General features: G+C 39.1%; 1 protein-coding gene across 1 annotated transcript in view; it reads right to left on the bottom strand.

The window, feature by feature from the left end:
• Positions 1–1,176: 1,176 nt before the first annotated feature.
• ARHGEF38 (Rho guanine nucleotide exchange factor 38) overlaps positions 1,177–27,416 on the bottom strand; it is a 78,744-nt gene continuing 52,504 nt past the window's right edge. Inside the window, exons 3-4 of the mRNA XM_044680965.1 lie at positions 12,995–13,118; positions 1,177–1,328 (exon numbers count right to left, since the gene is read on the bottom strand). Coding sequence (XP_044536900.1) covers positions 1,177–1,328; positions 12,995–13,118 — 276 coding nt within the window. The remainder of the gene's footprint in view (positions 1,329–12,994; positions 13,119–27,416) is intronic.

Below are 27,416 nucleotides of genomic sequence, written 5' to 3'. Positions count from 1 at the left end.
TTTTTGGTGGAATAATAACTCAACAATATGATAACTTAATTCTTAAAAAAAAGTCATTGGGTAATATGTGGAAGGAAATGCAAGCACTTGATGATCATCCGAAGGAGCTTATGACATCTCCTGTTTCCTGACCAGGAGGATCAGTCTGGGTATAGAAGAGTCCTTTTAAAGTTACTTGTTGGGGGCAGCTGGGTAGCTCAGTGGATTGAGAACCAGGCCTGGAAATAGGAGGTCCTGGGTTCAAATCTGACCTCAGACACTTCCTAGCTGTGTGACCCTGGGCAAGTCACTTGACCCCCATTGCCCACCCTTATCACTCTTCTGCCTTGGAGCCAATACACAGTAATGACTCCAAGATGGAAGGTAAGGGTTATAAAATAAATAAATAAATAAAATAAAGTTACTTGTCATGGGGCAGCTAGGTGGCTCAGTGGATAGAGAGCCAGGCCTGGACATAGGAGGTCCTGGGTTCAAATGTGATCTCAGACACTTCCTAGCTGTGTGACCTTGTGCAAGTCCCTTAACCCCCATTGCCTAGCCCTTATTGCTCTTCTGGTCTTGGAACTGATATTTAGTATTTATTCTAAAATAGAAAGTAAGGGTTTTAAAAAAAAGTTACCCATCATTTATGTCTGATTCAATCTAGACCCACACTTCTTGGCTAACGCTGAGCTCCCTCTCTGGTTTAATAACAAATAGTAGGGATAAATTCTGGCTAGCCTCTGGGCAATATTTCTCGTACCAGCCATGGGCTAGGATTTTGTAACAGAGACCTAAGGCAAGAAGGGAGGTGTCCCGGCACCTAAGAGTTGTCACAAATGATGTGCTTTTTCCAGGAAAATAAAAAAGAACAGGTAAGTAGCAAAGGCTATAAGGAAAGGAGTTACGACATTTTGTTTTTTGATATTGCATTTTCCTGTCTCTACAGGGCCCTGAAAACAAGAGAGGATCTTTTTTTGTATGTTATTTTTAGCTCTCCTTGAACCAAAAAAAAAGAAGAAGAAAAAAGTAATCACGGCCCCTGGCTTGTCAGCTTTTCATAAAAGGAACGCAAAGCAGAGCTCCCAGCAAGCTTCATAAAACACAGGATTTATGGGAAACCTTTCATCTACATCCATTTAAAATGTTCCCTGCCAGGCAACTGACGGTGGACAGAAATCATCATTTGAAAAGGTCTTACTTTAAGGACTGGATACAGTGTCTCATGTGTTGTTTCAGTTCTTCATCTTTTTCATATGACTCAAGCATAGTATGAGCTTCATCATGATGATAGCAGTAGATTTTGTAGATATCTTCGAGTGGGCTTTTAATTTGCAAGAAGACTTCACCTGTTAAAGGCAAAAGAAAAGCAAAAGGCTAGACCTGAGTACCACATAATAGTTTTTATTATGATTTTACAGTGTTAGAAAAGCATGAAAAAGTGAGTTGGTCCCCACTTTACTTCCGAGGGAGAAAAAGTACTTTGAAAAAAGGAGAAGGAAAGAGAAGGATAGGAAAGGTGGCAGGAGAGAAAGAGAGGATACAGAAAAAGAGAGGAGGAACTCAAGGAGTGAGAAAAGAAGAGGCAAGAGAGAGAGAAAGGAGGAGAGAAAAATTAAAAAAGGAAGAAGTAGAGGGAATAAAGAGGGGAGGAGAGGGAAAAAGGAGAGAGAAAGAAAGGGATATGTCTGGATTAATAATAAGGACTTGAAAATGGAATTCTTGTTTCTTGGCTGTACTCATATCTATTCTATAAGGACTAAAAGAGAAAGATAGGGGCAAAAGTTGGAGATTTTTAGGGTTCATGCTCCTAACCATAAGTGCTTTGGAAGATGATGTTGTAATATCAATAAAACTCCCAGTTGTCTCTAATCCTATTTGGAAGTAGGTGAGCCTATGAATGTTAAATATAATTTTTTAAATGGATTTAGAAAATGTTCCATACAGAAGAGACAGCAGGGTTAAACCTGTGACAACAAATTTGATTGAGTGGATTGGATTTATATAGGGCTCTTTGTAGATACTTGGGCACCTTCTAAATCCTGTTTTGCAGTGATGCAATCATTGGTTTTAAAATAGAGAGGGACTTTGGGGATCATCTAATTCCATTCTCTTATTTTACAAGAAGGAAACTGAGGTCCTTAGAAGAAAATAACTTGCTAGATTATATAGGAAGTAGCTAGTGAGAAGCAGAACTAGAATTCAAATATAGGTCCTCTTCTGCCTTTGGGATTGGAGAGTAAGTCATTTAACCTGTGTGGGTCTGAGGTTCCTCTTCTATAAAACAAAGACTGAAATCACTTCCAAATCTTAATCTCTAATCCTATGATCCAGACCTTGAACTCTAAAAAAAAAAATCTCATTTTTATTAATATTTTTTGTTTTTACATCATATTTATTTTTAATTTATCTTTCCTCCCTCCCCTACCACACAAACCATCCTTTGTTTTCAAAAAAAGAAATAGGAAAAAGCGGACTGGGGAAAGGAATGAATAATTGTCAACCATTCATTTTTTTTATCTCTTCCCCTACCCCCATTCACTGGGGAAAAATGCAGAAAGAAAGCATTCTAGAACCCCTTTATCACATTAAACACAGTTAAGCAAAATAAATCTCCACATTGGTCATGTCTAAAAAAGCTTTTCTTATTCTACATATCTCTCTGATGAGGGCAGCTGCATCTTCATTAATCCCCTGGAATTATGGCTATTCATTGAGTCGATCAGGATTTTTATAAGTCTTTCAAGAATTGTTCATTTTTACAATATTGATGTTACAATTATTCTAGTTCTGTTCACTTCACTCTGCATCAATTCACACAAGTCTTTCCATGACTCTTTGAAACCATCTCTTTCCTCATATCTTAAAGTACAATAGTATTCCATCAAATTCATATACATGTTTTTTCATTCACTGCCTACTATTAGTTTCCATTTTTTTGTCACTAAAAAAAGAGCTTCTATTTTTGTACATATAGAAAAAATTTTCTTTTTCCTTAATCTCTGTGCTTTTCCCACTTTATCATGTGACTGTGTCCATAGGTGAGGGAGGGGATAAACTGATCTTTCAAAAATAATTTTCAAGTCAATCAACCTTTCATGGAAACATTTCGTCAGTCAAAATGAACTCAATGAACAGTGATGTGTCTGGCTAGGAGCTAAGGGTAATGAAAGGAAAATATATGAGATGGTTCATGCCCTTAGAATGTTTATAATTCAACAGATTGTTGTAAATGAAAAAAACTTGAAAGTTTTCACCTCATTTCCATTAATAGCAAATTGAGGGTTTCAATTGGCAATATAGAACACCCAAATCTGGATCCAATAAAATATTGTTTGGAGTGTAAGTGGGACATCCAGTTGGAAACTTGCCCGAGATGGAAGAGAATAGATTTGGGGATTCAGAGAGCAAGAGAACACAAGGGGAAGAAAACCCCATAATATTCTCTAATTTTCCTTTGCATGTGTGTGTGTGTGTGTTATTCCTGTTGGCTCCCAGAGGAGCAGAGGACCGCAACCATCTCATGCCAATGAACTCTGTTCTGGGCAACTTCCCCCAGCTGGGCCCATGTCATTCCGACTGTTTTTGTTTCGTTTTCGGCAGATCTTCGCCAGGTCTGTTTTGGCCTTCCGACTTTCCTCCTCCCTGGTGGGTTCCAGCACAATGCTTGTCTGGCTACGTTGTCTTCCGGTTTTCGTAGCGTATGTTCTATCCATCTCCACTTACGTTTCTTTACGTCCTGGCTGATGGGACACTGAATTGTTCTTTCCCAGAGTCTGGCATTGGAGATCTTTTCAGGCCATCTGATGTTCAAGATGTGGCGTAGACATCTGTTAACAAAGACCTGGAGTTTATTGGTGTTAGCGCTCGTCACTCTCCAGCTTTCTGATCCATATAGGAGGACGGCCTTTACGTTGGACCTTAGTGACGAGGGACAGTGCTTTGGAGATCCAGACAGACCGCAGGGTGTTAAATGCCTGTCTGGCTTTGTTGATTCGGTTTCTGATGTCCTCCTCTGCTCCGCCGTCCTTACTGACGATGCTACCCAAATAGGTGAAGTGGTCCGTCTCCTTGATGTTTTCTCCCTGTAGTTGGATTGGCAGGTCCTGTCTGCTATTGACTGTGATCACCTGGTCTTCCTCTTGTTGATCTTCAGACCTGTCTTCTCCGCTTCTTCAGAGTCGTGCAAGTTTGGCTTGCGCATCCTGCTGCTTGTGAGAAAAGAGACAGATGTCATCCTCGAAGTCAAGGTCCTCGAGCTGCTTGGTGTGAGTCCATTGAATGCCCGTATTGTTGTCCTTGGTAGTTCTTCTCATGATCCAATCTATGACCATCAAGAAGATAAGGGGCGAAAGCATGCAGCCTTGCTTCACTCCGGTCTTCACTGTGAAGGGAGCCGTCGGTTTCCCATTATGGATGACCTGGCAGGTAAAGTCTTCATATAACCGCTGGATGATGTTGATGAGCTTCAGGGGAATCCCGTAATGCTGCATCAATCTCCAGATGATGTTCCTGTCCACGCTGTCAAATGCCTTCTCGAAATCCACGAAAGTCATGTAGAGGGGGGGCTGCCATTCGATGGACTGTTCGATGATGATTCTTAGGGTGACAATATGGTCAGTGCACGATCTGTGCTGACGAAACCCTGCTTGTTCTATTCTCAGCTTCTTGTCCAAGGCCTCCTTCAGTCTTTCTAGGATTACTCTGGTCAGGATTTTGCTGGGAGCGGATAGAAGCATGATTCCTTGCCAGTTGCTGCATTGGGATAGGTCACCTTTCTTGGGTAGCTTCACCAGGTAGCCTAGTTTCCAGTCTGTCGGGACTTGTTCCTGTTCCCAGATCTTCTGCAGGAGGGGCTGTAGCATCTCCGCTGACATTTCTGGGTCTGCCTTGAGTGCCTCAGGGGGGATGCCGTCTGGACGTGCAGCCTTGCCGTTTTTCATGGTCTTGATGGCTTTGACGATCTCAACTTTGGTAGGTGGGCCCGTGTTCACCTGAAGTCATTCAGTGGCTGGCGGTATGTCCAGAGCAGTTGGTGGAGGCCGTCGGTTCAGAATCTCCTCGAAATGCTCTGCCCATCGGGCTCTCTGCCCTGCATCGCTTGTTATTGTCTTGCCAGTCTTGTCCTTCACTGGCTTGCTAGGGTTGTAGTTCTTTCCCGATAGAGTTCTTGTTATTTCGTATAGCCTCTTCATGTTCCCCTGCCCAGCCGCTGTTTCTGCTTCTTCGGTCATATCGTGAATGAACCGTCTCTTGTCATATCTTGCGCTCTTCTTGACCTGGCGGTTAATTTCCCAGAACTGTGTTCGAAGTTCTTCTTTCTCCTGTTGATCTTGGCACTGGCTGATCTTCTGTTTCAAATCTCTTCTCTGTTGTATCTTGGCCCAAGTCTCTTGCGTTAACCATTCCTTGCGCTTTCTCTCTCTCTTTCTCAGGACTTCTGTGTAGGTGATCTTCCAGGTCTGCTGGCGTTTGGTCCAGTGGTCTTCAACTGTCTCTCCCGTGAGTCCTGTCAAGGTCGCGAACCTGTTCTTGATTTTGCAATTGAATGCTTCTTTTTCCTCTCTGGTCTTTAGATCTTGCACGTTGAACTTATGCTGTAATCTGCCTGAAAGGTCGTTGAATGATTTCAACTTAGTTCTAAAAGTTGCCACCAGGAGTTGATGGTCCGAGGCCACATCTGCACCACGTCTTGCCCTAACATCTAGAAGGCTTCTTCTCCACTTGCGGGAAACTGTGATGTGATCTATCTGATTTTCCGACCTTCCATCAGGCGAAGTCCAGGTTGACTTATGAATTTTCTTGTGTGGGAATATAGTGCCCCCAATAACAAGATCATTGAAGGCGCAGAAATCCGTAAAGAGCATGTACTCTAACCCAAATTTCACACTGGTCAGGCACTGTGCATGTTTTCCCTGGCAAGGAATGTCTACCAAAAAAGGTTTCCTACTAATATATTATGTAGTCTTAGAAAGTTGCTTTGGCTACTGTGAGGTTAAGCGACTAAGTGAGGCTCACACAATCGACAGAACTTCTACGCTGGTTTTCATGACTCAAAAGTCAGCTCTCTAGACATTCACTCATGATGCCACTGATCCCTGACCTACAACTCTAGTAATCCCATCAAAAAAAGAGAATAAGATTAGTCTGGCATGATCCCTTTCCCATATGCTGGTTTTTTCATGTCCATTGCTAAACCAGCTATTTTATTGCTTTAAGCAGATTTTTTAAACCAACACATATGAATGAGAAACATTTAAAATGGCAAATTGTTTTTAAGAAGCTACGAAAGAGTCAATATTTGAAGATGCTAAGGGAAGACATAATTGTTGCTATTGGTGAACCTCAGAATAGTTCTAATCACCCTGGAAAACAATAATATTTGATCCAGAAATCCCACTATTGGTCATATACCCCAAGGATGTAAATGACAGGAAATTCCCGTGTATACCTAAGTATCAACAGCGGGATACTTCATAATAATAAAGAAAGGGAAGCCAAATGGATGCCCTTCAGTTGGGGAATGTCCAAATAGAATGTTGATTTCACTGTAAGAAATGATGAATATGAGAATTTTGGAGAAATATGGGAAGAATTATAGTGATTCAGAGTGAAAAAAGCAGAACCAAGAGAACAATATATAGAATGACCACAATAATGTAAATGGTAACAGTGGCAAAAAAAGCAGTCTGATGAATTGTAATGATTTTGGTTCTGAAGAAATGACAAGCACACTTTCTTCTTCACTAGTTGAGGACTATAGACATAGTTGGTTGTTTAGCTTCATTCAAATCTACTTCTGTGTCACAGAGAAGGGTTTAATGAGCATGAGAGGATATGAAATTTAAAAAAAAGGTAAAAACTTTTTCAGAAAGGAAAAACATTAAAGTCACTTAAGATACCCTAATAGTTATATATATTAAGTGGCTTCTTCAAAATACTGATTGCTATAAATTCTGGGGCTAAATTGAGTGCTTAATGATCTGAATAGATAGTTAAGGTATCTGTAATGAAACTTTATTTCACATAAGTAGATATGGTTCAGTATCATCAAATACACACAATATTCTTTTCAGATAAGGTATTATCTTTTTAACAATGGAACTTTGAGGTGGATAATAATAAGAATAGTTGGATTTATATAACATTTTAAAGTTTGCAAAGAGTTTGCATATGTTATTTTGTTTATTCTCTTGCAAGGGAAAGGTGATGTAGTAGATAAGAATGCTGAACAAGGAGTCAAGAAATTATTGTTCAGTCATGCCCAGTCCTTCGTGACCTCAAGGACCCTAACTCATCAATGGGTTTCTTTTTTTTTAGAAAAAAATTTTCCATAGTTCCATGATTCATGTTCTTACTCTCCCCTCCAACACCCCTAGCCCCCTTCCCCCATAGCCGACGCACATTTCCACTGGTTTCTTCATGTGTCATTGATCAAGACCTATTTCCATATTATTGGTGGTTACATTGGGTTGGTCCTTTAGAGTCTACGTCCCTAATCATAACCCCATCAACCTATGTGTTCAAGCAGTTGCTTTTCTTCTGTGTTTCCACTCCTGCAGTTCTTCCTCTGAATGTGGAGAGTGTTCTTTTCCATAAATCCCTCAGAATTGTCCTGGATCACTGCTCATCAATGGGTTTCTTGACAAAGATTCAAGAGTGGTTTGACATTTCTTCCTCCAGCAGATTAAAGCAACAGAGGTTAAATGATTTGCCCAGGTCACATAGCTAGTAAGTGTCTAGGGACAGATTTGAGCTTTCTGACTCTAGATTCAGCTTTCTATCCATTGAGCCACCTGGGTGGATTCAAATCCTGTCTCAAACACTCATATACCCCTAGGTAAATTCTTTAGCCTTTAAGGACAATTGGATTTGAGGACCTCCAGAGTCCCTTCTAGCTCAATATCTAAGAGCCTATTCCAATTCATGTCCCAAAATGGAACACCTCAGAATAGCCTCCTCCATGTTCCTTTGCCTTTTAAAACTCAAGCTTTCATGTTTAGTGAATCATCCACTTGACTTAACACTCAAAGTACTATGTTAATGTCACCAGATTTCAAACAACAAAATTCTCAAATGATTCCATTTCTTCTCTACTGAATATTTAGTTGAAGGCAGACTTTCCTTTCTCCCCAAATAGTCAGGGATCTCATTTCTGCCCCCTCCACATGGTTATACTTGTTTGTTGCCCTTCGACATTAAAGAACATCCAAAGTTTCCTCAGGATCTATATGCTTGGGACCCCTTTGAAGTACGATAGGTTTGTTTTCCTTGCTTTTGAGATGTGCCTCAGTGCAGTTTATTAGCGTACTATCTCTTCCACTCATCTAGACAGACAGAGCACCAGAAACAAAGAGAACAAAGGGAAGATGACAAAGGAGAGAGACTAATGACAATGAGGATTATACACAGAGGAAGACGGAGAGATGTACGATCAATGGGAGCAGGTTGCAATATAAAATGAATGAGAAATTTTAAAGAAGAAAATTAAAAGTTGTCATCAAGGAAATGTTGGTTGGTTGGTTGTCCTTTATGCTCAAAGAGTATATCAAAATGCTATTCCTGATGATGCCTTTGGATTCATTCATAAACTGATTTAGGTGAGGCGGAGTGGCTCAAAGTTGTCAGCCTCACTCTCTCTTCCAGATGCATCAAAGTCCAGTGGTAAGACAAAAGCCAAAAAGTCTGGTGATGGTCCAAGATGCAGTGGATGACCTTAGCAACTTCCATGTCTGAACAAGTTCTAAGTACTCCACAGTGCCTCCTTCAGCTGCTTTCATGGCCATTGGAACAATTTTTTCTCATCCTCCTTTCTGCCAGGGGAAGTCTTCATATGCCTAGTGTAAACATCCCCTTAACTCATCAATGAGTTTGAAGCCTATTGGTTATTTCAACCTGGGTTAGCCTACTGCTGAGATGGCTTACTGGGACGTGGCCACTAGATATACTATGGCTTCTTGGAACCACAAGGGAGAATTGGGGGGAATGGTGGATGAGCTCAAAAGGGCTCAGCAAGCCCTCCCACCAGAAGTGCTAGTCTTTCCCAAACACCCCATACATCCCTTGAGGAAATGTATATTAGAAAGCAAAGATGGGTAAGTAAGATAGCATGATGACAAGAAGACACTCTCAGTGCTCTGCTGACTCCCTTTCAATGTCATCAAAAACAGAGGAAAGAGTTTTTGGACTCATTGTGCCAAACCTCCAATAGAACATGGACAAAAGACATACATGGTGGGCAGATAGGAATTTCAATACACAACACTGGAGGGAGCACCTAAATCCATGAGATTATAGTCAATCTGAGTATTTGATATTTGAGGGGAATGAGATAGAGAGGAAAGTAAAGATAGAGTAAGAGCAAGACATGGTGGTGGTGGGGGGTATGAGTGGTTAGTCATAAACCTTGGCTAGAGCTTTAAGTGAGGGCAGGGCTAGGTAGAGAAGACAAATGGACCCAGATTCTAGGCAACATTAGTACATAAAGGATATGAAAGGACATGGAGATGCAGATAAGAACAAAAGGAGATCAGTTCATGTTCTAGATTCTGTAGGAGACCTTTTCTGGTTCCTTTGATTTTATCTTCCCATCTAAAGTTATATCATGTCTCTTTGTATGTGTCTTATTATTTAGTTATTTTCCAGTCATGTTTGACTCTTCATGACCCTATTTGGGGTTTTCTTGACATAGATCCTGAAGTAGTTTGCCATTTCCTTTTCCCACTCATTTTATAGATGAGGAAACTGAGGTAATCAAGGTGTAATGACTTGCCCAGGGTTACATAGCTAGTAAGAGTCTGAGATCAGATTTGAACTATAGAAGATGCCTTTCTGACTCCAAGCCCAGCACTCTATCTGCTATGGCACCACCTAGTTGTGTTGTATAAACTTATAAATATGCATATAGGTACTAAACTTATTATTTCACTGGCACAAGGAGCTCCTAAAATTCTCTACTTCTGCCAGTTGGCATCTTTTGTTTTCTTTTGTTTTCTCTTCTCTTCTCTTCTCTTCTCTTCTCTTCTCTTCTCTTCTCTTCCTTTCCTTCTTCCTTCCCTTCCCTTCCCTTCTTTTCTTTTTTTCTCTTACCTTCTGTCTTAGAATTAATACTATGTATTGGTTCTAAGGCAGAAGAGTGGTAAGGGCTGGGCAAAAGGGATTAGATGACTTGCTCAGGGTCACACAGCTAGGAAGTGTCTGAGAACAGGTTTGAACCCAGGACCTCTCATAGTTTGGCACCTTTTCAGCAATTTTTAGTCTCAAATACTTGCCTGGGAGAATTGAGTTGTAACTTGCACAAGAACATGTTAAAGGTAAGATTTAAATCCAGGTGACACAATGAAAAGAATGTTGGATCAGTCGGGAAGACTCAAGTTTAAATCTGGCCTTAGACACTTACTGACTGTGTGACCCTGGGAAAGTCACATAATAGCTGTCTGCCTCAGTTTCCTCAACTGTAAAAAGGAGACAATAACAGCACAAACCTCCCAGGGTTGTTGTGAGGATAAAATGAGATATTTATAGAGGGATTTAGCACCTCAAAGTGCTAAAAATTGGTGATTTATTTGCCCAACAGTCAAGCACAACTTTTTCAGGGAAAACATTTGATTTCCCCCCCCCCCTTGCAAGCCCTACCAATGTATTCAGCTTCAAAATATCACAGGTGAACCAAAGCATCTTGTAATAAAAAGTGATTCTGTTTCCACGGTAACATAACTCTGGGTCTCTCTTCTTTCTTGGTGAAGGATGACTTCTGTGTCTGATGCGTGTTGGTTTGAAGGCAGGATTAGAGTGAGATACAGGAAGAAAGCCAAGGCCAATCAGGTTAATTTCACTTGGGGCTGCCCGCATCTAAATATCACTGCAGGACACTTATTAATTTCCCCCAAAGCAGTATTTGTACACAGGTTGGGTCACCCCTTCCCCAAAGCATTATCCGCCAAAGCATGAAGCTAGAAGAGATCCTTTCTTTATTTTCTGAACTATCACCCTATTTAAAAAGAAAAAGAATGAAATGAGAGCAAGAGCAAATACTTCATGGTTTTTTCCATTCACAAACAGAAAACTCTAATCCATCTTTAAATTTTTAAAAACATTTCTCTCAACATGGAACTAAATTGATGTGCATTAATAGTTCATTCTTACATTTCAATGACAAAGTAGGAAAAATTATTAGTTCCCCTAAATCCCGAAACCCTAAAGAAAGAAAATAAGGAAAAAATAAATTTAATGCAGATTTGTTTTCATGGCTTGAGTGAGGAATTAAAATACTATCATTTAAAATTTTTTGAATGAAAAATTTTTATGGAAACAGAAAATTTAACAACTATTTTAATTTTATTTTGTTAAAATCCTTGCCTTCTGTCTTGGAATGACTACTAAATATTGGTTCCAAGACAGAAGAGCGCTAAAGGCTAGGCAACTGGGGTTAAGTGACTTGCTTAGGATCACAAAGTTAGGAAGTGTCTGAGGTTACATTTGAACCCAGAATCTCCCATATCTAGGCTTGGCTCAATCCATTGAGCCATCTAGCTGCCCCTCTTTTATTATTTTTTCCAAGCCTTTGCCTTCTTTCTTAGAATTGGTGCTAAGTCCCAGAAAGCTAGATGGCTCAGTAGATTGAGAGCCAAGCCTAAGATATGGGAGGTCCTGGGTTCAAATCTAAACTCAGACACTTCCCAGCTGTGAAACCTTAGACAAATCACTTAATCCCAATTGCCTAGCCCTTGCTGCTTGTATGCCTTTGTTTTATTTTTTTAAGTTTTTACTTTCTTTCTTAGAATTGATGTAAGTCCCAAAGCATATAAGCGACAAGGGTTAAGAAATTGGGATTAAGTGATTTGTTCAAGATCACACAGCCAAGAAGTATCTGAGGTCAAATTTGGATCCAGGACCTCCTGCTTCCATACTCAGTCTACTGAGCCACCTAGCTTCCTGCCCCTTTAACAATTATTTTAAACCTGGAATCAATGACTATTTAGAAATTATCCAAAGGGATCATGGGTGGGGAACAGCAAAAGGAGATTGAGTGATGCTGCATTGTTCTAGCTGTTCCCCTTGTCACGTGTCTCTAAAGAAAGCTTCACAGAGATGTTATTTCTCTTTCAAAAATGCTTTGAAGATTCCTGCCCTCCCCTCCACATTGCAGATAGAGAGATTGGCTCTTCCTCTCTAACACAAACCCTCAATAATTCTATTTGGTGGAGCTGATAGCTGTTGGTCTGTTCTGGCAATTGGCCAAGCCTGTATGGCCTCTTTCTACAAGATGTTGATGGTGTCTTTGGCGATCTTCGGCTTCCTGGATACCTTTGTTCTGGGTGGGAATTTTTATAACCAATAAAATGGTCGGACAACAGGTGCACTCTGGTGTTTGCCAATTTGTGCCTGACTGGAGGTGAGGTAGTTACATTAATCTTCCCTTTCTCAAATCTGCTCAGAAGGAGAGCTTTTCTTTGACATACTCTGTCTCTCTGAGAGGAAGGGTAAACATTGGATAGAGAAGCAGCCTCAGAAACAGGAATGTTCTGCTGTTTCATCAACTCTTGGGGATGCCATTTTAGGTAAGGGAAAGGAGAGAATGGAGAGAGGAGAGAGAGAAAAGAGAGAGGGGCATGATAGAAAGGGAGAAAGTGAAAAGAGACAGGAGAAAGAAGGAAAAGAAAAAAGAAGAGAGAGAGATTTTAGAAGGGAAAAAATCTTGAAAGGAGCAAATCAGAAAGAAGGAAAGGAAAAAAGAATGGAGAGAGAGATATTCTAGAAGGTAAAAAATCTTGGAAGGAGCAAATCAGAAAGATGATGGAATGCTTGGCACTACTGAGAGACTGGCAAATGGATATTGACCATTTGGAAACATAGATTTTACCTAATTACAGTGAGAATGGAGGTAGACTTTGCAATTCCAAGTCTTTTGGGAAAGTCAGGAAATATGGAAAGAATGTTAAATCAAGGCCAAGGGAGTGTTATTAAAATAATATTTCCACCTGCTCTAGAGAACTCAAGAAGACAACAAACATACCGATTCCTTGCATGGCTGGTTCCACGTCCATTGTGGCTTCTTCCAGCAATGACAGCAGCTTGGCTGATATCTGATGCACCGATTGGATGTTGCTGAACAAACCATCTGCATCAAACCTATCAATCTGATGAAACACGGACACTGAGTTTGGGTGGACAGAAGGTGCAGCTACGTTATTCACTTTCTCTTACTAAGCTGTAAGCTGCTTACACATTGACCCATGACACTTTAGTTACAGTTTGTGTAAATATCCCTATTTGTGATTTCCAGAGCACAATTTTTCCAATACCAAAACAAAGCTGGGTCAGTGCACTGGTTACCTGTATTTATTTCAGAGGAGCTGTGTACGTTGGATAAGTCAAGCCTCCCATCCCATAATCCCCACTAGCATCCTCTTGAGAAAAAGAAAAGGTAAAATATCTGAAGAACATGTAACTTTTACTTTTACCCATCTGCCCTCCTCATGGGAGATAGTTATCAGAACAAATGAATTCAGAAATCTGTACTGCTCAGTCAGTATCAATTGTAATTTGTCCTTCATAAAAAGATGAATTCTAATTCATCTTTTTATGAAGGCCCTCCAAAAGCAAACATCCAAGAAGTGCTGACCAGTGAATAGTTGGAGGCTATCACATTTAAAAAAATGAAATCCCGTTGTTATCTATCTGAAGTCTCCAGAGAAGATCAGGAATAACCATCAAACAGTATCTTTATCTGCAAATTTGCCAGTAAATTGAAATGTGACAATATCTTATTGAATTTTCTAAAATAAAAACTTTAAATTCTGAAAAACCAATCCTTTTGAGATGAATTGATTTGCTCCAAGTGACCCAGCAGCCTAGCTGGCATGGGACCCAAAGCTTTCTGATTCCTCATCTGACTCCTGCTCTTTCTGTCAAACCATACTGGCTCTTTAGAAAGATTCCCATAAAAATGGTTAAATTAAAAAAATTACCCTTGAAAAACTAAGCTCCAGTTATCTGGAAAATTTATTGTGTGAAACATATAATCCCCCTGTGGAGATGAGGCCAAGGAAGCATGGCTGAAGTTGTGGTACTATTTGAACCTTTAAGACGTTATTAATGCTCTCCTAATCACCTGAAGAGTAAATGTGTCTCCCTGAAACACTTAACTTAATGATGCTTAGACTGGCTGCCTGGGGTGGTTGTGGGTTTTCCCTGCTACCTCCCAGATGACAACCTGTGGTTCTTCAACATTTTTAAATTTCTATACTAGAAGCTGAACCTTATGGAGGAATTCTGGACCTTGGAGCAAATTCATCTGACAGATGAAAGCAGACTCCTTCCAAGCTTGCTCCTCATTCTCAGATTGTCCTCGAGGTCAAGCTGAATATATTTCAAAGAAGTATAGTCCCTGTCCCAGAGAAGTACTAGCCCTGGTGTTTTAAGGTAGCACCCATTCTTGGGCAACAAATGTTGGCAGGTCCATAAAAAGATCTATCTTCCTAGGTAAAATATACCTAGTGCTACGAGCCAGTTATTCAAATCTAGTACTTGTAACTAGGTGGCTTGAAAGGGCAGCATCTTTCCCAGAAGACTCTACTCTATTGGCTCTATCCAAGGATCAACCCATCGGAGTTGCAGAACATTCCCCTTAAATCCTCTGAATGGGGAACCCAAAGCAAGAAGGAAGCATATGCTCCACCAGGATATCAACCCCTGTGACTTAGAGCCTAGTCAGCCCACCCTAGATAAAGCTCTGATGAAAATATTTGGTTTGTGGCATTCTGCAGTTCATACAGGAGTGATGTGGCCCTTTTAATGAATGCTGATGGCAAAAGGAGGTCCAGAGCTATAATGAATACCCAAACAGAGAAATGATTCACCATAGGGGTATATACTGTATGTGGCATTTGTTGTGTGTAACTGGTATGTTCTGAAAAGATGTGATGAATCAACTTTTAATCAGTTAAATTTATTTTAGTTATAGAAGAGGGAATCTTCAGTAAATTGTTTAGTCAAGCAAAAAGAATCCTTTCAGAATGTGTGTGTGGAGGAGAATTAAAATGTTTTAGTGTTTCTGTTTTTTAAATTCACATTTTCATAAACATGGAATGCCACTGTTATTAATGTGAAGCATTTATCCAGTGACTTTATTCTGAAAAGTTTGGAGCGTTTCTGAGATATTATTTCATTTACCACAACAATATTCTTGCTAAAAAGGTAAGCTGTATTCACCATGTTGTAGAGAGTAGAGCAAGATGGCATTTGGTGACTTGTCGAAGGTCATACAATAAACTAATGATAGAACAGAGACAGAATCTTACTTCTTGATCCTACTCCTTGCTCCCTTAGTTGAAGAGATGAATAAAAGAGTGAGTGAGTGAATGAATGAATGAAAAAAAGGAGTTTAACTTTTATTAAATGCTTACTATCTGCTAGGCACTGTGCTAAGGTCAGAAACATAGTCTTTGCCTCCAAGGGGCTCTCTTTAATATTAGGGAAATAATAAGTATACTGGAGGTGCGATAAACACTGTTTTGGTCTAGGAAATAATTGATGTGACCAGTGGAAAAATAGAGCAGTTCACTGACTTGCTCTTTCCAAAATTGTAGTGGGGTTGGGGTGGAGGAGACAGAAAAACAGGTTCACTACATATTTCTCTGCCTGACAGAATATGGAAGTAAGAGCTCAGTGGTTTAGCTCATTCAAGAAACCACTATGTGCTAGGGACAAAAGTTAAATTGCTTGATCACAGGGGAAAACATTTTTTTTCTTGAAATTTAAGATTCTTCTTTGTACGACCTTGAGTTTTACAACACAACATTTATTTTTCCTATTCTGCTCCTTATATTAGGTTACCTGCCTGCCTAATTTAAATTCCAAATCAATTTAGCAAAGAGGTTATCTCATTCTGCATTCTATCTATAATCTTGCCTCACTGTGGGTGCTTAACAAATATTAAACAATAATAACATAAAGCTTTAATTCAGTTTCCAAGGACAGAAAGTTTTAAAGATTAGTTAGTTTCAATATTCTTTAGCATCGCCATGAATGTGTGCATTTTGTAAGTCATGAAACTGAGCACCTCCTTCCAAACATGGAATGCAGCCTAGGACATTTTTTAAAAGGAAAATTCAAATGGCATTTCAATTTCTCGAGAAACAAAACATTAGGAAATGCATATGACTCCAAGAAGAAGGACCAAACAGGTGTAGAATGGAAGATTTTTGGATTCTAGAAAGAGCTGTTGTTTTTGTTCAGTAGTTTCAATGATATCCAACTCTTTGTGACTTCATTTGGGGTTTTCTTGACATTGTGATTTGCCATTTCCTTCTCCAACTCATCGTACAGGTGAGGAACTGAGGCAAACAAGATTAAGTGACTTATCCAGGATCATATTGCTAGGAAGTATCTGAGGCCAGATTTGAACCCAGGAATCCCTATCTCTAGGTCTGTCTCAATCCACTGAGCTACCTTGCTGCACCTCCCCTTCATTTTACAGGGCAGCTGAATGGTGCAGTAGATGAAGTGGTGGAGTTAGAGTGAGAAAAATCTTAGGTCAGATCCTCCCTTTGATGCTGACTTCAGTCAAATCACTTAACATCTCAGCCTCAGTTTCCTTTTCTATAAAACAGTAATGATAATAGCACCTATAATCCAGAGTTTTGAAATAATCAAATGAGATGATAACTATATAAGTACTAGCTTTTATTATTTTATAGATGAGGAAACTGAAATTATATATGGAAGTCAAGTGAAAGGTTATACAGTATATTTCTTAAATAAGATTTGAACTCAAGTCTTCTTAGCTTCAAGTCCAAAACTCTATCCATATCCACTCATATTAAATTTTATTCTGTTTGTTCCAAGAGGGGAAAACCAGAAGTAATTGGTAAAAGTTGCAAAAAGTCAATACTTTATGATTGTAAAGGGATACTATTATACTATAAGAAATGAACAGCAGGAAGTTTTTTTTTAAAAATCTAGAAAGACTTATATGAACTGATACAAAATGAAATGAGCAGAACCAGGAGATCATTAAAAGCAGTAACAGCAATATAGTATATTGATCAATTAACTGTGAATGACTAGCTATTCTCATCAATACAATGATCAAGACAATTCTGAAGGATTTATGATGAAAAATGCTATACCTCAATAAGGAAAGAACTTGTGGAATCAGAATTCAGATTGAAGCATACTTATTGAAAACTTTATTTCTTTTTTCCTTTCATGTTCTTTTCCTTCCTTCCTTCCCTCCCTCTTTTCTTTTCCTTCTTTCCTTCCTTCCTTCCTTCCTTCCTTCCTTCTTTCCTTTCTTTTTTCTCTAAAATGAGAAAAAAGCCAATAATTCCTAGCCTAGTTGTCCAAAAACAGGATGAAGTACTCTGAGAAGTAGAGGGTCCTGCTTCTTTAGAAGTCCATAAGTTATGTTACTAATGAGAATGTCTTTAAGGAATGGAACAGATTTGATGGTCACTGAGGTCTCCTTCAACTCAAAAAATTCTGTGATTCCATGGCTTTAACCAATGTGCTTTGTCTGTATCATCTCAGCCTCATCTAGGGGGGAAAAACTGATTTGTGAAATTGAGGGATGGTGACATTAATAGACTACTGGTGGAACTGTAAACTGAGCCCACCATTTTGGAGAACAATTTGGAATTATGTCCAGAGAGTTATATAACTACATATATCCTTAGACCCTATTGATGGGTCTGTTTCCCAAAAAGATCAGGGAAAAAGGAAAAGAACCTATATGTTCCAAAATATTTGAAGCAGCTCTTTGTGGTGGCAAAGAACTGGAAACCGAGGGGATGTCCATCAGCTGGGGAATGGTTGGAGAAATTGTGGTACATAATTGTGAAGGAATACTACTTTGCCGTAAGAAATAATGCGCAAGTTAATTTTAAAAAGAGCTTAGAAAGACTCTCATGAAATAATTAAAAGTGAAATGAGTAGAACCAAGAGAACAACACATACAGCTACAGAATAAATATTTGAAGAATAACTTGTGAATGTCCACCTCCAGGGAATTAACTGAAAAACAGAAACACGAAAGACACTATCCATCCATCCATCCATCCATCTATCTATCTATCTATCTATCTATCTATCTATCTATCTATCTATCTGGCTAAATTTGTCAGGTGATAACTTTATATGGATCAGGGGGAAGGAAGGGCTGAGATACCTGGGAATGAATTATATTAAATAAATTAATTTAAAAAAAAGAAATTGAGGAGTGGACTATTCATTCACTAAGTATTTTAATAGAATTCTGTCACACCACAACTCTAGGCTATCTCATACATTGCTCGCCCTCTGCCAATCAGTATCAGAATGTGCATTCCGTGAGGACAGGTTCTCACTTTTCTATTTCTGTCCCGAGAATGCTTAGTACTGGGCTTTGCACATTAACAGTTAATAAATGCTTTGTTCATTCATTCATTTATTTGATAGAATCCCAAGGCAAGTCTCTGAAGGCACCTGTACCGTTAACTCAGTATGTAAAAATAACCTTCTAATTCTGACTAAGGAAAATGGTGAAAAGATTAAGGTTCACAAAACACAGTGTTGATTCTAAGATGTAAGGTGAGGGTTTAAAAAGTTATGGTTCAGATTATTTATATACATGTAATGCATGTAAATACATATTGGATCATATGATTTACATAGGATCATGATAACAAACTAAAAAGAAACTTGTCCAATCCCTTTATTTCCAGAGAAGTCATTTCTTTGCTCCCAAATCTGCGAATTTTACTTTCACTCAATTTCCCTACCTCCATATCCATTGCTTTTTACCCTAATTATGTCGTAGCAATGCAAATGCATTAGTTTCTACATACAATGCACGTGTTATACACACTTATAGGAAGTAGTGATGTAGTGGATAGAGTGCTGGGCCTGGAGTCAGGAAGACTCATCTTCAGGAGTTCAAATCCGGTTTCATACATTTACTGACTGTGTGACCTTGGGCAAGTCACTTAACCCTGTTTGTCTCACATTCCTCATTTGTAAAATGATCTATAGAAGGAAATGGGAAATCACTCCAGTATCTTTGCCAAGAAAACCTCATGAATGGCGGGGTCTACAGGGTCATGAATAGTTGGACACTTCTGAACAACAATGAATGCATACATATAATATAATAATATAATATAAATAATACAACAATAATAGAACTTACATAGAATAATACATAATATGTATAATAAAAATAGCACTTACATAGATTTGTAAAATGCTTTACGAATATTATCTCATTTTACCTTCACAAGAACTCTGCTGTTATTATCTTTACTTTACAGAAAAAGAAACTGAGACAGAGAGAAGTTAAGTGGCTTGCTCACTAACACAGCCAATAGGCAAAATTTGAACTAGAATCTCTCTACAATTTAGCCATCCATGTATTAATCAATGAAATTAATGGCGTAAGGACTTTAAAAGAAGAGTGGAGATGACAGGAGGTAGCCTAGGACAATGGATTTGGAGTCAGAGGACCTGAATTCAAATTGTATTTCCAAGTCTCAGAACCTCTTTAACTTTAGCGGGGGGATTTCATTTCCCTGGGTTTCTATTTCCTCTTTATCTGTAAAATAAAAGTCCTAGACTAGATGGTCCCTAATGTCTCGTCCAGTTTTAGAACTCTGATGCTATGAAATTTGCAAATGACTTAAATTTAACAGTCACTGAAAATTCCACCAACTTCAGGAGATGGACTGCTTATGTTAACCTTGCAGGTACATTAACCAAATGAGGAATTGGCTCCATTGCAGCTGAGTACAATTCTTGGATAGAGCATTGAGGGCAATGCATTTATAATTTATTTTAACACAAGGTGCAAAGCTGTGTATCTTTTAAATTTAGGAAGAGGACATCATTGACTTTATTACAATGGCGTTCTCTGCCGGAGATTCGACACTTGGTGCTTGTTCTTTCTGTCTGGTTGCTCGAAGTGTAGGTTCCTTCCAGAGAAAAACAGTCAAGTATCACAGCAGTTCCATGCATTACTAGTCAGAATTCACAGAGAGCAAGTCTATTTGGGGGAATAATCTGAGGGAGTTTGAGATCTGAGTAGAGACTGATTTTTTCTAAACCCTTACCTTCTGTCTTAGAATCAATGCTATGTATTTATGTATTAGGAAGTTTCATCTTAAGTTCAGATCTGGCCTCAGACACTTACTAGCTCTGGGACCCTGGGCAAGTCACTTAACCTCGTTTGCCTCAGTTTCCTCATCTATAAAATGAGCCGAGGAAGGAAATGAAAGACCACTCCAGTATCTTTTGCCAAGAAAACCCCAAATGAAGTCACAATTGAGCAACAAAAAAGAGTCAGGGAGTAGTGGAAGAATGAGTGGCCCTGGATGTGGCAGAGGCACATTGGTAAATGTTTAACAACTTGGTCTTTCCCCCAAAAATGTACCCACAATACACTTTCAAGTTTACCATTTTCTCCATCATTTTCTTAAGTACAGGAAATGAGATCAAATTCAAATAGAAATGGGGGTCCCTAAACTGGACATAAGTGTCCCCGTTAGTGAATATTGAGTTTATTGGACATAATTTGTATTTTTATTTTGTGAAGTATTTCCCAACTACATTTTAATCTGGGTCAGTAGCACTGATTAGTGTTGTGAGCTGTGTGCAGTCATGGGGCTCATGAGTTTGACACATCTGGGTCTAGATAATCGACAGAGCAATAAATTAAGTCCTGATGTATAGCATTTGCCAGTTTTCCTAAACGGAAATGCTCACATGAAAATTTAACACCTGATCTTGGGTGCCTTCTGAGGGTTACTCCAGCGTATCCCTGGAGTAGCCCACGAGGAAGAGAAACTGAGTAGAACGTGTTGAGAAGAAAAGGTCAGGCATTGCTTTTTTGGTTGTTTTTCAGGATTTTAAAAATTAAAATGAGAGAAAAGAAAGGAGAAAGGTGAAGGAAATAAAAACTGCCTATATGAGCAGAAAGAACATTTAATGACAGCAGGGGAGGTTGGCAAGAAGCGTTTGGCAACCAGTGGGCTATGATAATTATCCAATTAATATGGTATTTATTTAGACAGTTGGCTTACAGATTACAAGGCTGTGCAGACCGAACTAGTGGTTATTCCACCAGGTTTCTTACAAGTGCTCATTTGTATGTGTGAAATTCCTGCAGTGAAGCTGGAATCCATATTAGCTAATTGAGTCAGACTGCAGGTTGAATTTGGGCTCCTGCTAGCCAACAGTTCTCATAAGTTAATCTTCCAGTTAAATGCACAAATTACCAGCTAATTGTCCTGATATATTCTAGGTCAGGAACCATTAGTGTGGATAGAGCAAAATTAGTAAAGATTTCAATGGAACTGAACCGGAGAGCTGAATTGTTTGGCCTCTATGATTCACAGACCCAGAATAGAGATCCGTGAGATTGAAGCAGCCCAATACAGCTGAACTGTGGTCCGGGTTGAGTCAGCTCTAACTCTAAATCCACAGACCTTGAGTTCATGGGGAATGAATTTCATGGTGATAGGATGGATAAAGTCATCAAAAAAATTCACTTGTGCCTAATATTGGAAACATCCTCCATTACGCAATTTCTTTGAAGCCTCATTGTGGCATGGAGGTCACTTCAAGTTCCTGAAGGTTGTAGCAACAGAAGTCAATTTTTGCTGGGTCACTGAATGACAGAATCTCTGAATTACAAGGGATCTTGAAGGCCATCACACTCAACTCATTCCTGAGCGAGAATTCCTTCCACAACATGGCCAATCAGTCTAGCCACTGTTTGCAATGTTCCTGTGATATGGATACCTACGTAGCCCATTATCTCTCTGGATAATTAATAATAATGGTAACAAATAATTCTATTTTTTAGAAATTTTTTCTTTACAATTATTTTAAATCTGAATCCCTGCACCTTCTATCTCATTGCTCCTGAACTGAAACCGGGGAAAAACAAACCGATTCCCAACTATTCCTCATCATTTCCTCCTGAATTTTTCCTTTTTTTAGGCTAGACATCTCTAATGTCTGAAACTGATCTTCCTATGGCATGGTTTCCAGCTCTTTCTCCATCCTGGTGCCTTGTCAAGGCTCTTCCTAAATGTAGTGCTCAGAACCATACACATTTGTTCAGAAGTGTATAACTAGCACAGAGCATAGCAGAGTTTATTTCCATCATCTATTTTGGACACCTATTTTTCTTATTTATTTATTTGTTTGTTTGTTTGTTTTTTAAAAAACTCTTGCCTTCCATTTTGGAATCAATACTGCGTATTGGTTCCAAGGTGGAGGAGCAGTAAGGCTAGGCAATGAGAGTTAAATGACTTGCCCAGCATCATACAGCTAAGTTAGATTTGAACCCAGGACCTCCTGTCCCTAGGTATGACTCTCAGTCCACTAAGCCATCTAGTTGTCCCCCTGACTCTATCTTTCTTAATGAAGTATAGATTATATTTTTGGATAGGGACAGAGAATGGGGGACTGTCAAGTAGTATGGCTAATTCATTTTGGGCTTGAAGTTTACTACCATCCTCCCCAAAAATCTTTGATAGTTTTTCACTCAAACTGTTATCTGTCCACACATTAGCCCCCCATCCTGCATCTATGAATTTCATTCTTGGAGTGGGGTAGAATTTTGTATTTATTCTTATTAAGTTCCATTTTAAATAGATTTAGCTATTGTTCTAGACTGCCAAGATCTTTGACTAACTCTTTTTTCCCAGTTTAATTAATTTAGAATATTTTTTCCATGGTTACATGATTCATGTTATTTCCCTCCCCTCCTCTCACCCCTCTTCCTTAGCCAATGCAATTTCTTTCACTAATTCTTATTGACTTTACTCCCTGCTTTTATATTTTTTTTATCAGTTTGATCACTATCCCATTCATGGTTTCAACCGAGTCACTTATCAAAATGTTGAAAAAACACAGGACCCAGGACATCTTTGGACCAACTCAATAGAGAGAACTCTCCAATTTGGCATTTACTTATTTGTGACCATATTTTTGATCTGAATTTTTTAAGCCATTCCATCTATCTGTCTTGTAACACTCAGTCTTTCTACAAGGTATGTGAGAGACTTTGTCAAATGCTCTGCAAGATGTAAAGACTTCATGTGGGACCAATGACAAACTCTTACCATCTGAAGACCAGCCTAGATAATTTTTAACAGGCTCATGACTGTAACTTGAGCCATCAGCTGATAATTTTATTATTTTTGAGAGCAACACATGAAGATCATCTACTAATAGGAGCTTGCAGTCTGTATCATTGGAGGGAGAATCCATATCAGTGAAATCATGCATGCTTTAGGTATTATGAAAGTAAGTATTAGAAGATTAAGCTTATTATCTTTGTGCCTAGGAGTAGAACTTTGGAGACTAATCACACCTGAAACTAGAAAAGAAGCCTTGGAAATTCCCACCAGTGAGAGGGAGCTCTGGAAGCAGTCCCTTCTACTTTTAGACAATTTAATTATTAGGAAAACTAAATCTGCTCCTCTATAATTCCTGTCTATTGCCCCCAGTTCTGTCAAAGAGAATGAATCATAATACTAGCTAGCATTCATATGATGCTTTATTGTTTGCAAAGTGCTTTACAAATAATATATCATTTTATCCTCACAAAAACCCTGGGAAGTAGATGTTATTATCCCCATTTTGAAGATGAGAAAATGAAAGCAGAGGTCAAATGACTTGCCCAGGGTCATGTAGCTACTAAGTGTTATAGAAATTGATGGTAGTAATGGGATCTGAAGCATGGTAAGGTGAATGTAAATCCCAAGTGAGACACTTGAGTTACAATAATGAATCTCAAAGGATCATCCACAGCAGTAGATGTTGTTTGAATGTGATGAATCTGCTAAACCCAAACTCCAGATGTAACAGTATCCCAGAACTACCAGCCAGACAAAGAATTTGCAGTTAGAATTGTACAGTTATCTATGTTTAACTGAAGCTTTTGATAACACTTAGATTGACTGCAAATTAAAGCCTGCTTCTCTAAGATGTGATAGTCCTCCTCCCTCCAATTATCCCAAGGATATGAGTCACTAATGCCTTAGGATTCTTGATGATGCCAAGACTGGTGTAAGTTTATGAAGATTTATTACTAAAAGGCATGGGGAAGGGAAAGCGGGATGATAGCTGGGAAGGAGGGAACAGGAGGTCCTTAACTAATTAACACTAATGATGTTGTTGATAATCTTTAGAATAATGTTAATCAGATTTGATAGATGCCAGCCTGGTTGGGTCAGACTGGCCCAACCTAAATCAAGGTTACTCTGCTGATTAAGGTCTTGGTGTTTCTTCTTGATAGTAAATTCAGGATCAGGGATTGATGAAGTAGTTTGAAATAGATTACTGGTTGATGTTTGAACAAGTTCACCTAAGGCCTACCCAAAACCACCCTTTCCAACCCAATCTCAAGTCTGAGATCCTTGTCAGTTCAAAATTCTGGCTTTTATACCTGAGCCTTAACTGTCCTTGGCACCTGCCAAGCTCCTGCCAGGCTCAGTTCATTCTATATTCTAAGCAGGTAACTGTCCATCATCTTGACTTCAACATGGCTGTTCAATATGTCATTACATAAGTGTATGATGCAAGATTTGAATTTGGGTCTCCCTTTTTCCAGGTCCTATACTTTATTCGTTGGGCCACTTGGATACCTTTATTCCCTCTCTCCCATTATAGTTCTTCAAATCCTTAGTCATTATGGTTGCTTTCTTCTATACCCCGATCTACCTATCTATGTCGTTTCCCAAATTAACATCCAAAGGGTATTCAAGATATGTCCAGTCAAGGCACAGAACAATAGAGCCCTCACAGAATTACAGAATTTTGGTGTCAAAAGGAACCTTGGTGCCCATCTAGTCCAATTCCTACTCAAGTAAAAGTTTCTAGTACAATACCCACCCATCTTTTGCTCGAAGACTCCAGTGAGTATGAACTCATTACTACCCAACACAACCTAAAACCCTTGAGGATAGCTGTAGTTGTTAGGGATTTTTTTTCTCTACAAGGAGTCCAAATAACGGAATCCCTCTTCCACACTGCCATCTTTCAAGTACTCGAAGACAACTCTCATCACATCTAACTTAAGTCTTCTCCAGGCTAACATCTTCAAATCCTTCAAAGTTCCTTTTATAGGTCATAGCTCCGAGGGCTCTTTTAGTCTTTCTTCTATATATATCCTCCAATTTCATAATGTCCTCCCTGAACTGAGGTGCCCAAACTGAGTCCAATTCTCCAAATTCTCTCTCTTCTTTCCTGCTCTGTGTCTCACAATCCATCATCTAATGGGGAAGATGCAAGATACCCAGAGAAATATGAGCATGTATGAATGCATTTTGGTAAGCCAGCTATTTCCCCTATGACTCCTCTATTTGCCAGCGTCCAGTGTTATAATTTGAGGCCATTTAATTCTGTCCACTCTATCTCTCATACTTCATAGGACCCTCCTACCATCTGATTCCTGCCCATAGACTTTTATTTTTTCTAATTCTACCTTTCTTTCAAGGTTGGCAGCTAGATGATGCAATGGGTATAATGTTGGGATTTAAGACAGGAAGACTCATCTTCTTTAGCCTCAGACTAGCTGTGTGACCCTGAGCGATTTACTTAACCCATCTTGCCTCAGTTTTCTCATTTATAACATGAGTTGGAAAAGGAGACAACAAATGACTCTAGTGTCTTTGTCAAGAAAAGCCCGAATGGGGTCAGTGGGACAGGACTGAAACAACAGAAAACACACCCTCTTTTCAAGACCTAACTCAAAGCTTACTTCTTCCATAAAGTCATTCTTCCTCACTCTGCAGTCAGTTCTGCCCTCTCAATTCCTGTCAGAATGAATTTCTACCCAATTTGCATAACAATTAATCATGGCATGCATTTTGTCATCTCCTTTTCTGCTATCTTGAACTGCTGTTTAAATCTCTGATTGTTATTTGGCTTTTTATAAAGAACATCAGAATCACCAAATGATAGAGCTGCAAGAGATGTTCTAGTTCATCTAACCCAACCCCATCATTAGACTAATAATAATATAATGATAGCTAATACTTATATAGGATTTTAAAGCTTGCAAAAGCACTTTACATATATTATCTCATTTTGATTTTCACAATTATGTGAGATAGGTACTATTATTACCTCTATTTTGCAGTTAAAAAAATAAATGCAAAACAGAATCTTATTCATACGGTCATACAACATAGAAACGTTTGAAGGAAATTTGAACCCAGGTCTCCCTGGCTAAAAGTCCAGTGCTCTATCCAACCTGTCATCCTCTATATTGTTGTTCAGTTGTCTTTCAGTCGTGCCTGTCTCTTTATGACCCCATTTGGGGTTTTATTGGCATGGATTCTGGAGTGGTTTGTCATTTCCTTCTCTAGCTCATTTTATAGATGAGGATACTGAGGCACACAGGGGTACGTGACTTGCCCAGGATCACACAGCTAGTGACTCAGGAAAATGAGTCTTTCTGACTCCAAGCCCAGTGCTCTATGCACTACAGTGTGCCTTAATGGTCTACTCCAAATAGGAAACTGAGTTTCTTTCTTTGAGATCAAGGATGGTCCCCTCTACTCCTATCCATATGACCATAGCAAGTTACTCATGGAGGCTATTTACTACCCTAACAACACAGGGGTGCTGTGAAGGAATCATGATGCAAACTCTAAAGGTAAGCTCTTATTATTATATGCAACAATCCAAATGGTGTAGTTTTAAGTAAAGCTAACTGCAGTTTAGGGATACCTTGAATTGAATAACAATAGCTACTATTTACATAAGGGGAAGCTAGGTGGTATGGTAGATATGGAGTCAGGAAGACTTATCCTCCTGAGTTCAGATCTGATCTCAGACACTTAACTAGCTATGTGACCCTGGGCAATTCACTTAACCCTTTTTGCCTCAGTTTCCTCATCTTTAAAATGAGTCAGAGAAGGAAATGGCAAACCACTCCTGCCCAAAAAAAATCCCAAATGGGGTCATGAAGAGTTTGACATAATTGGAAGTGACTAAACAACAACAAAATATTCATTATAGTACTTTCTTTGTGCCAGGAACTGTGCTAAGTGCTTTGCAATAGTCATCTCATTTGATCTTTACAACAACTGTGAGAAGTAGGTGCTACTATTATCCCCATTTTATGGATGAGGAAATTAAGGCAAACAAAACTTGAGTAACTTACCATGGGTCACAGAGCTAGTATCTGAGGTCAGATTTGGCCTCAGAACTTCCAAGCCCAGTGCTTCATCCACTGGACCAGATTTATTTGTTTCCCTCATAGAGCTTAACATAGTTCCTTGCTTCTCAGATATTTGTTGATGAGAAGAACTTCCTTAAATCTCAAGTCTTCTCTTTCAGGACCCTGCAGTGACCTCTCTCTCTCTCTCTCTCTCTCTCTCTCTCTCTTTCTCTCTCTCTCTCTCTCTCTCTCTCTCTCTCTCTACATATATATATATATAATT

The sequence above is a fragment of the Gracilinanus agilis genome, chromosome 6 (genome assembly GCF_016433145.1).
Source record: "Gracilinanus agilis isolate LMUSP501 chromosome 6, AgileGrace, whole genome shotgun sequence".
NCBI classification, from domain to species: Eukaryota; Metazoa; Chordata; class Mammalia; order Didelphimorphia; family Didelphidae; genus Gracilinanus; species Gracilinanus agilis.
The sequence above is the reverse complement of the archived record's forward strand: the minus strand, read 5'-3'. Positions and strand labels throughout refer to the sequence as shown.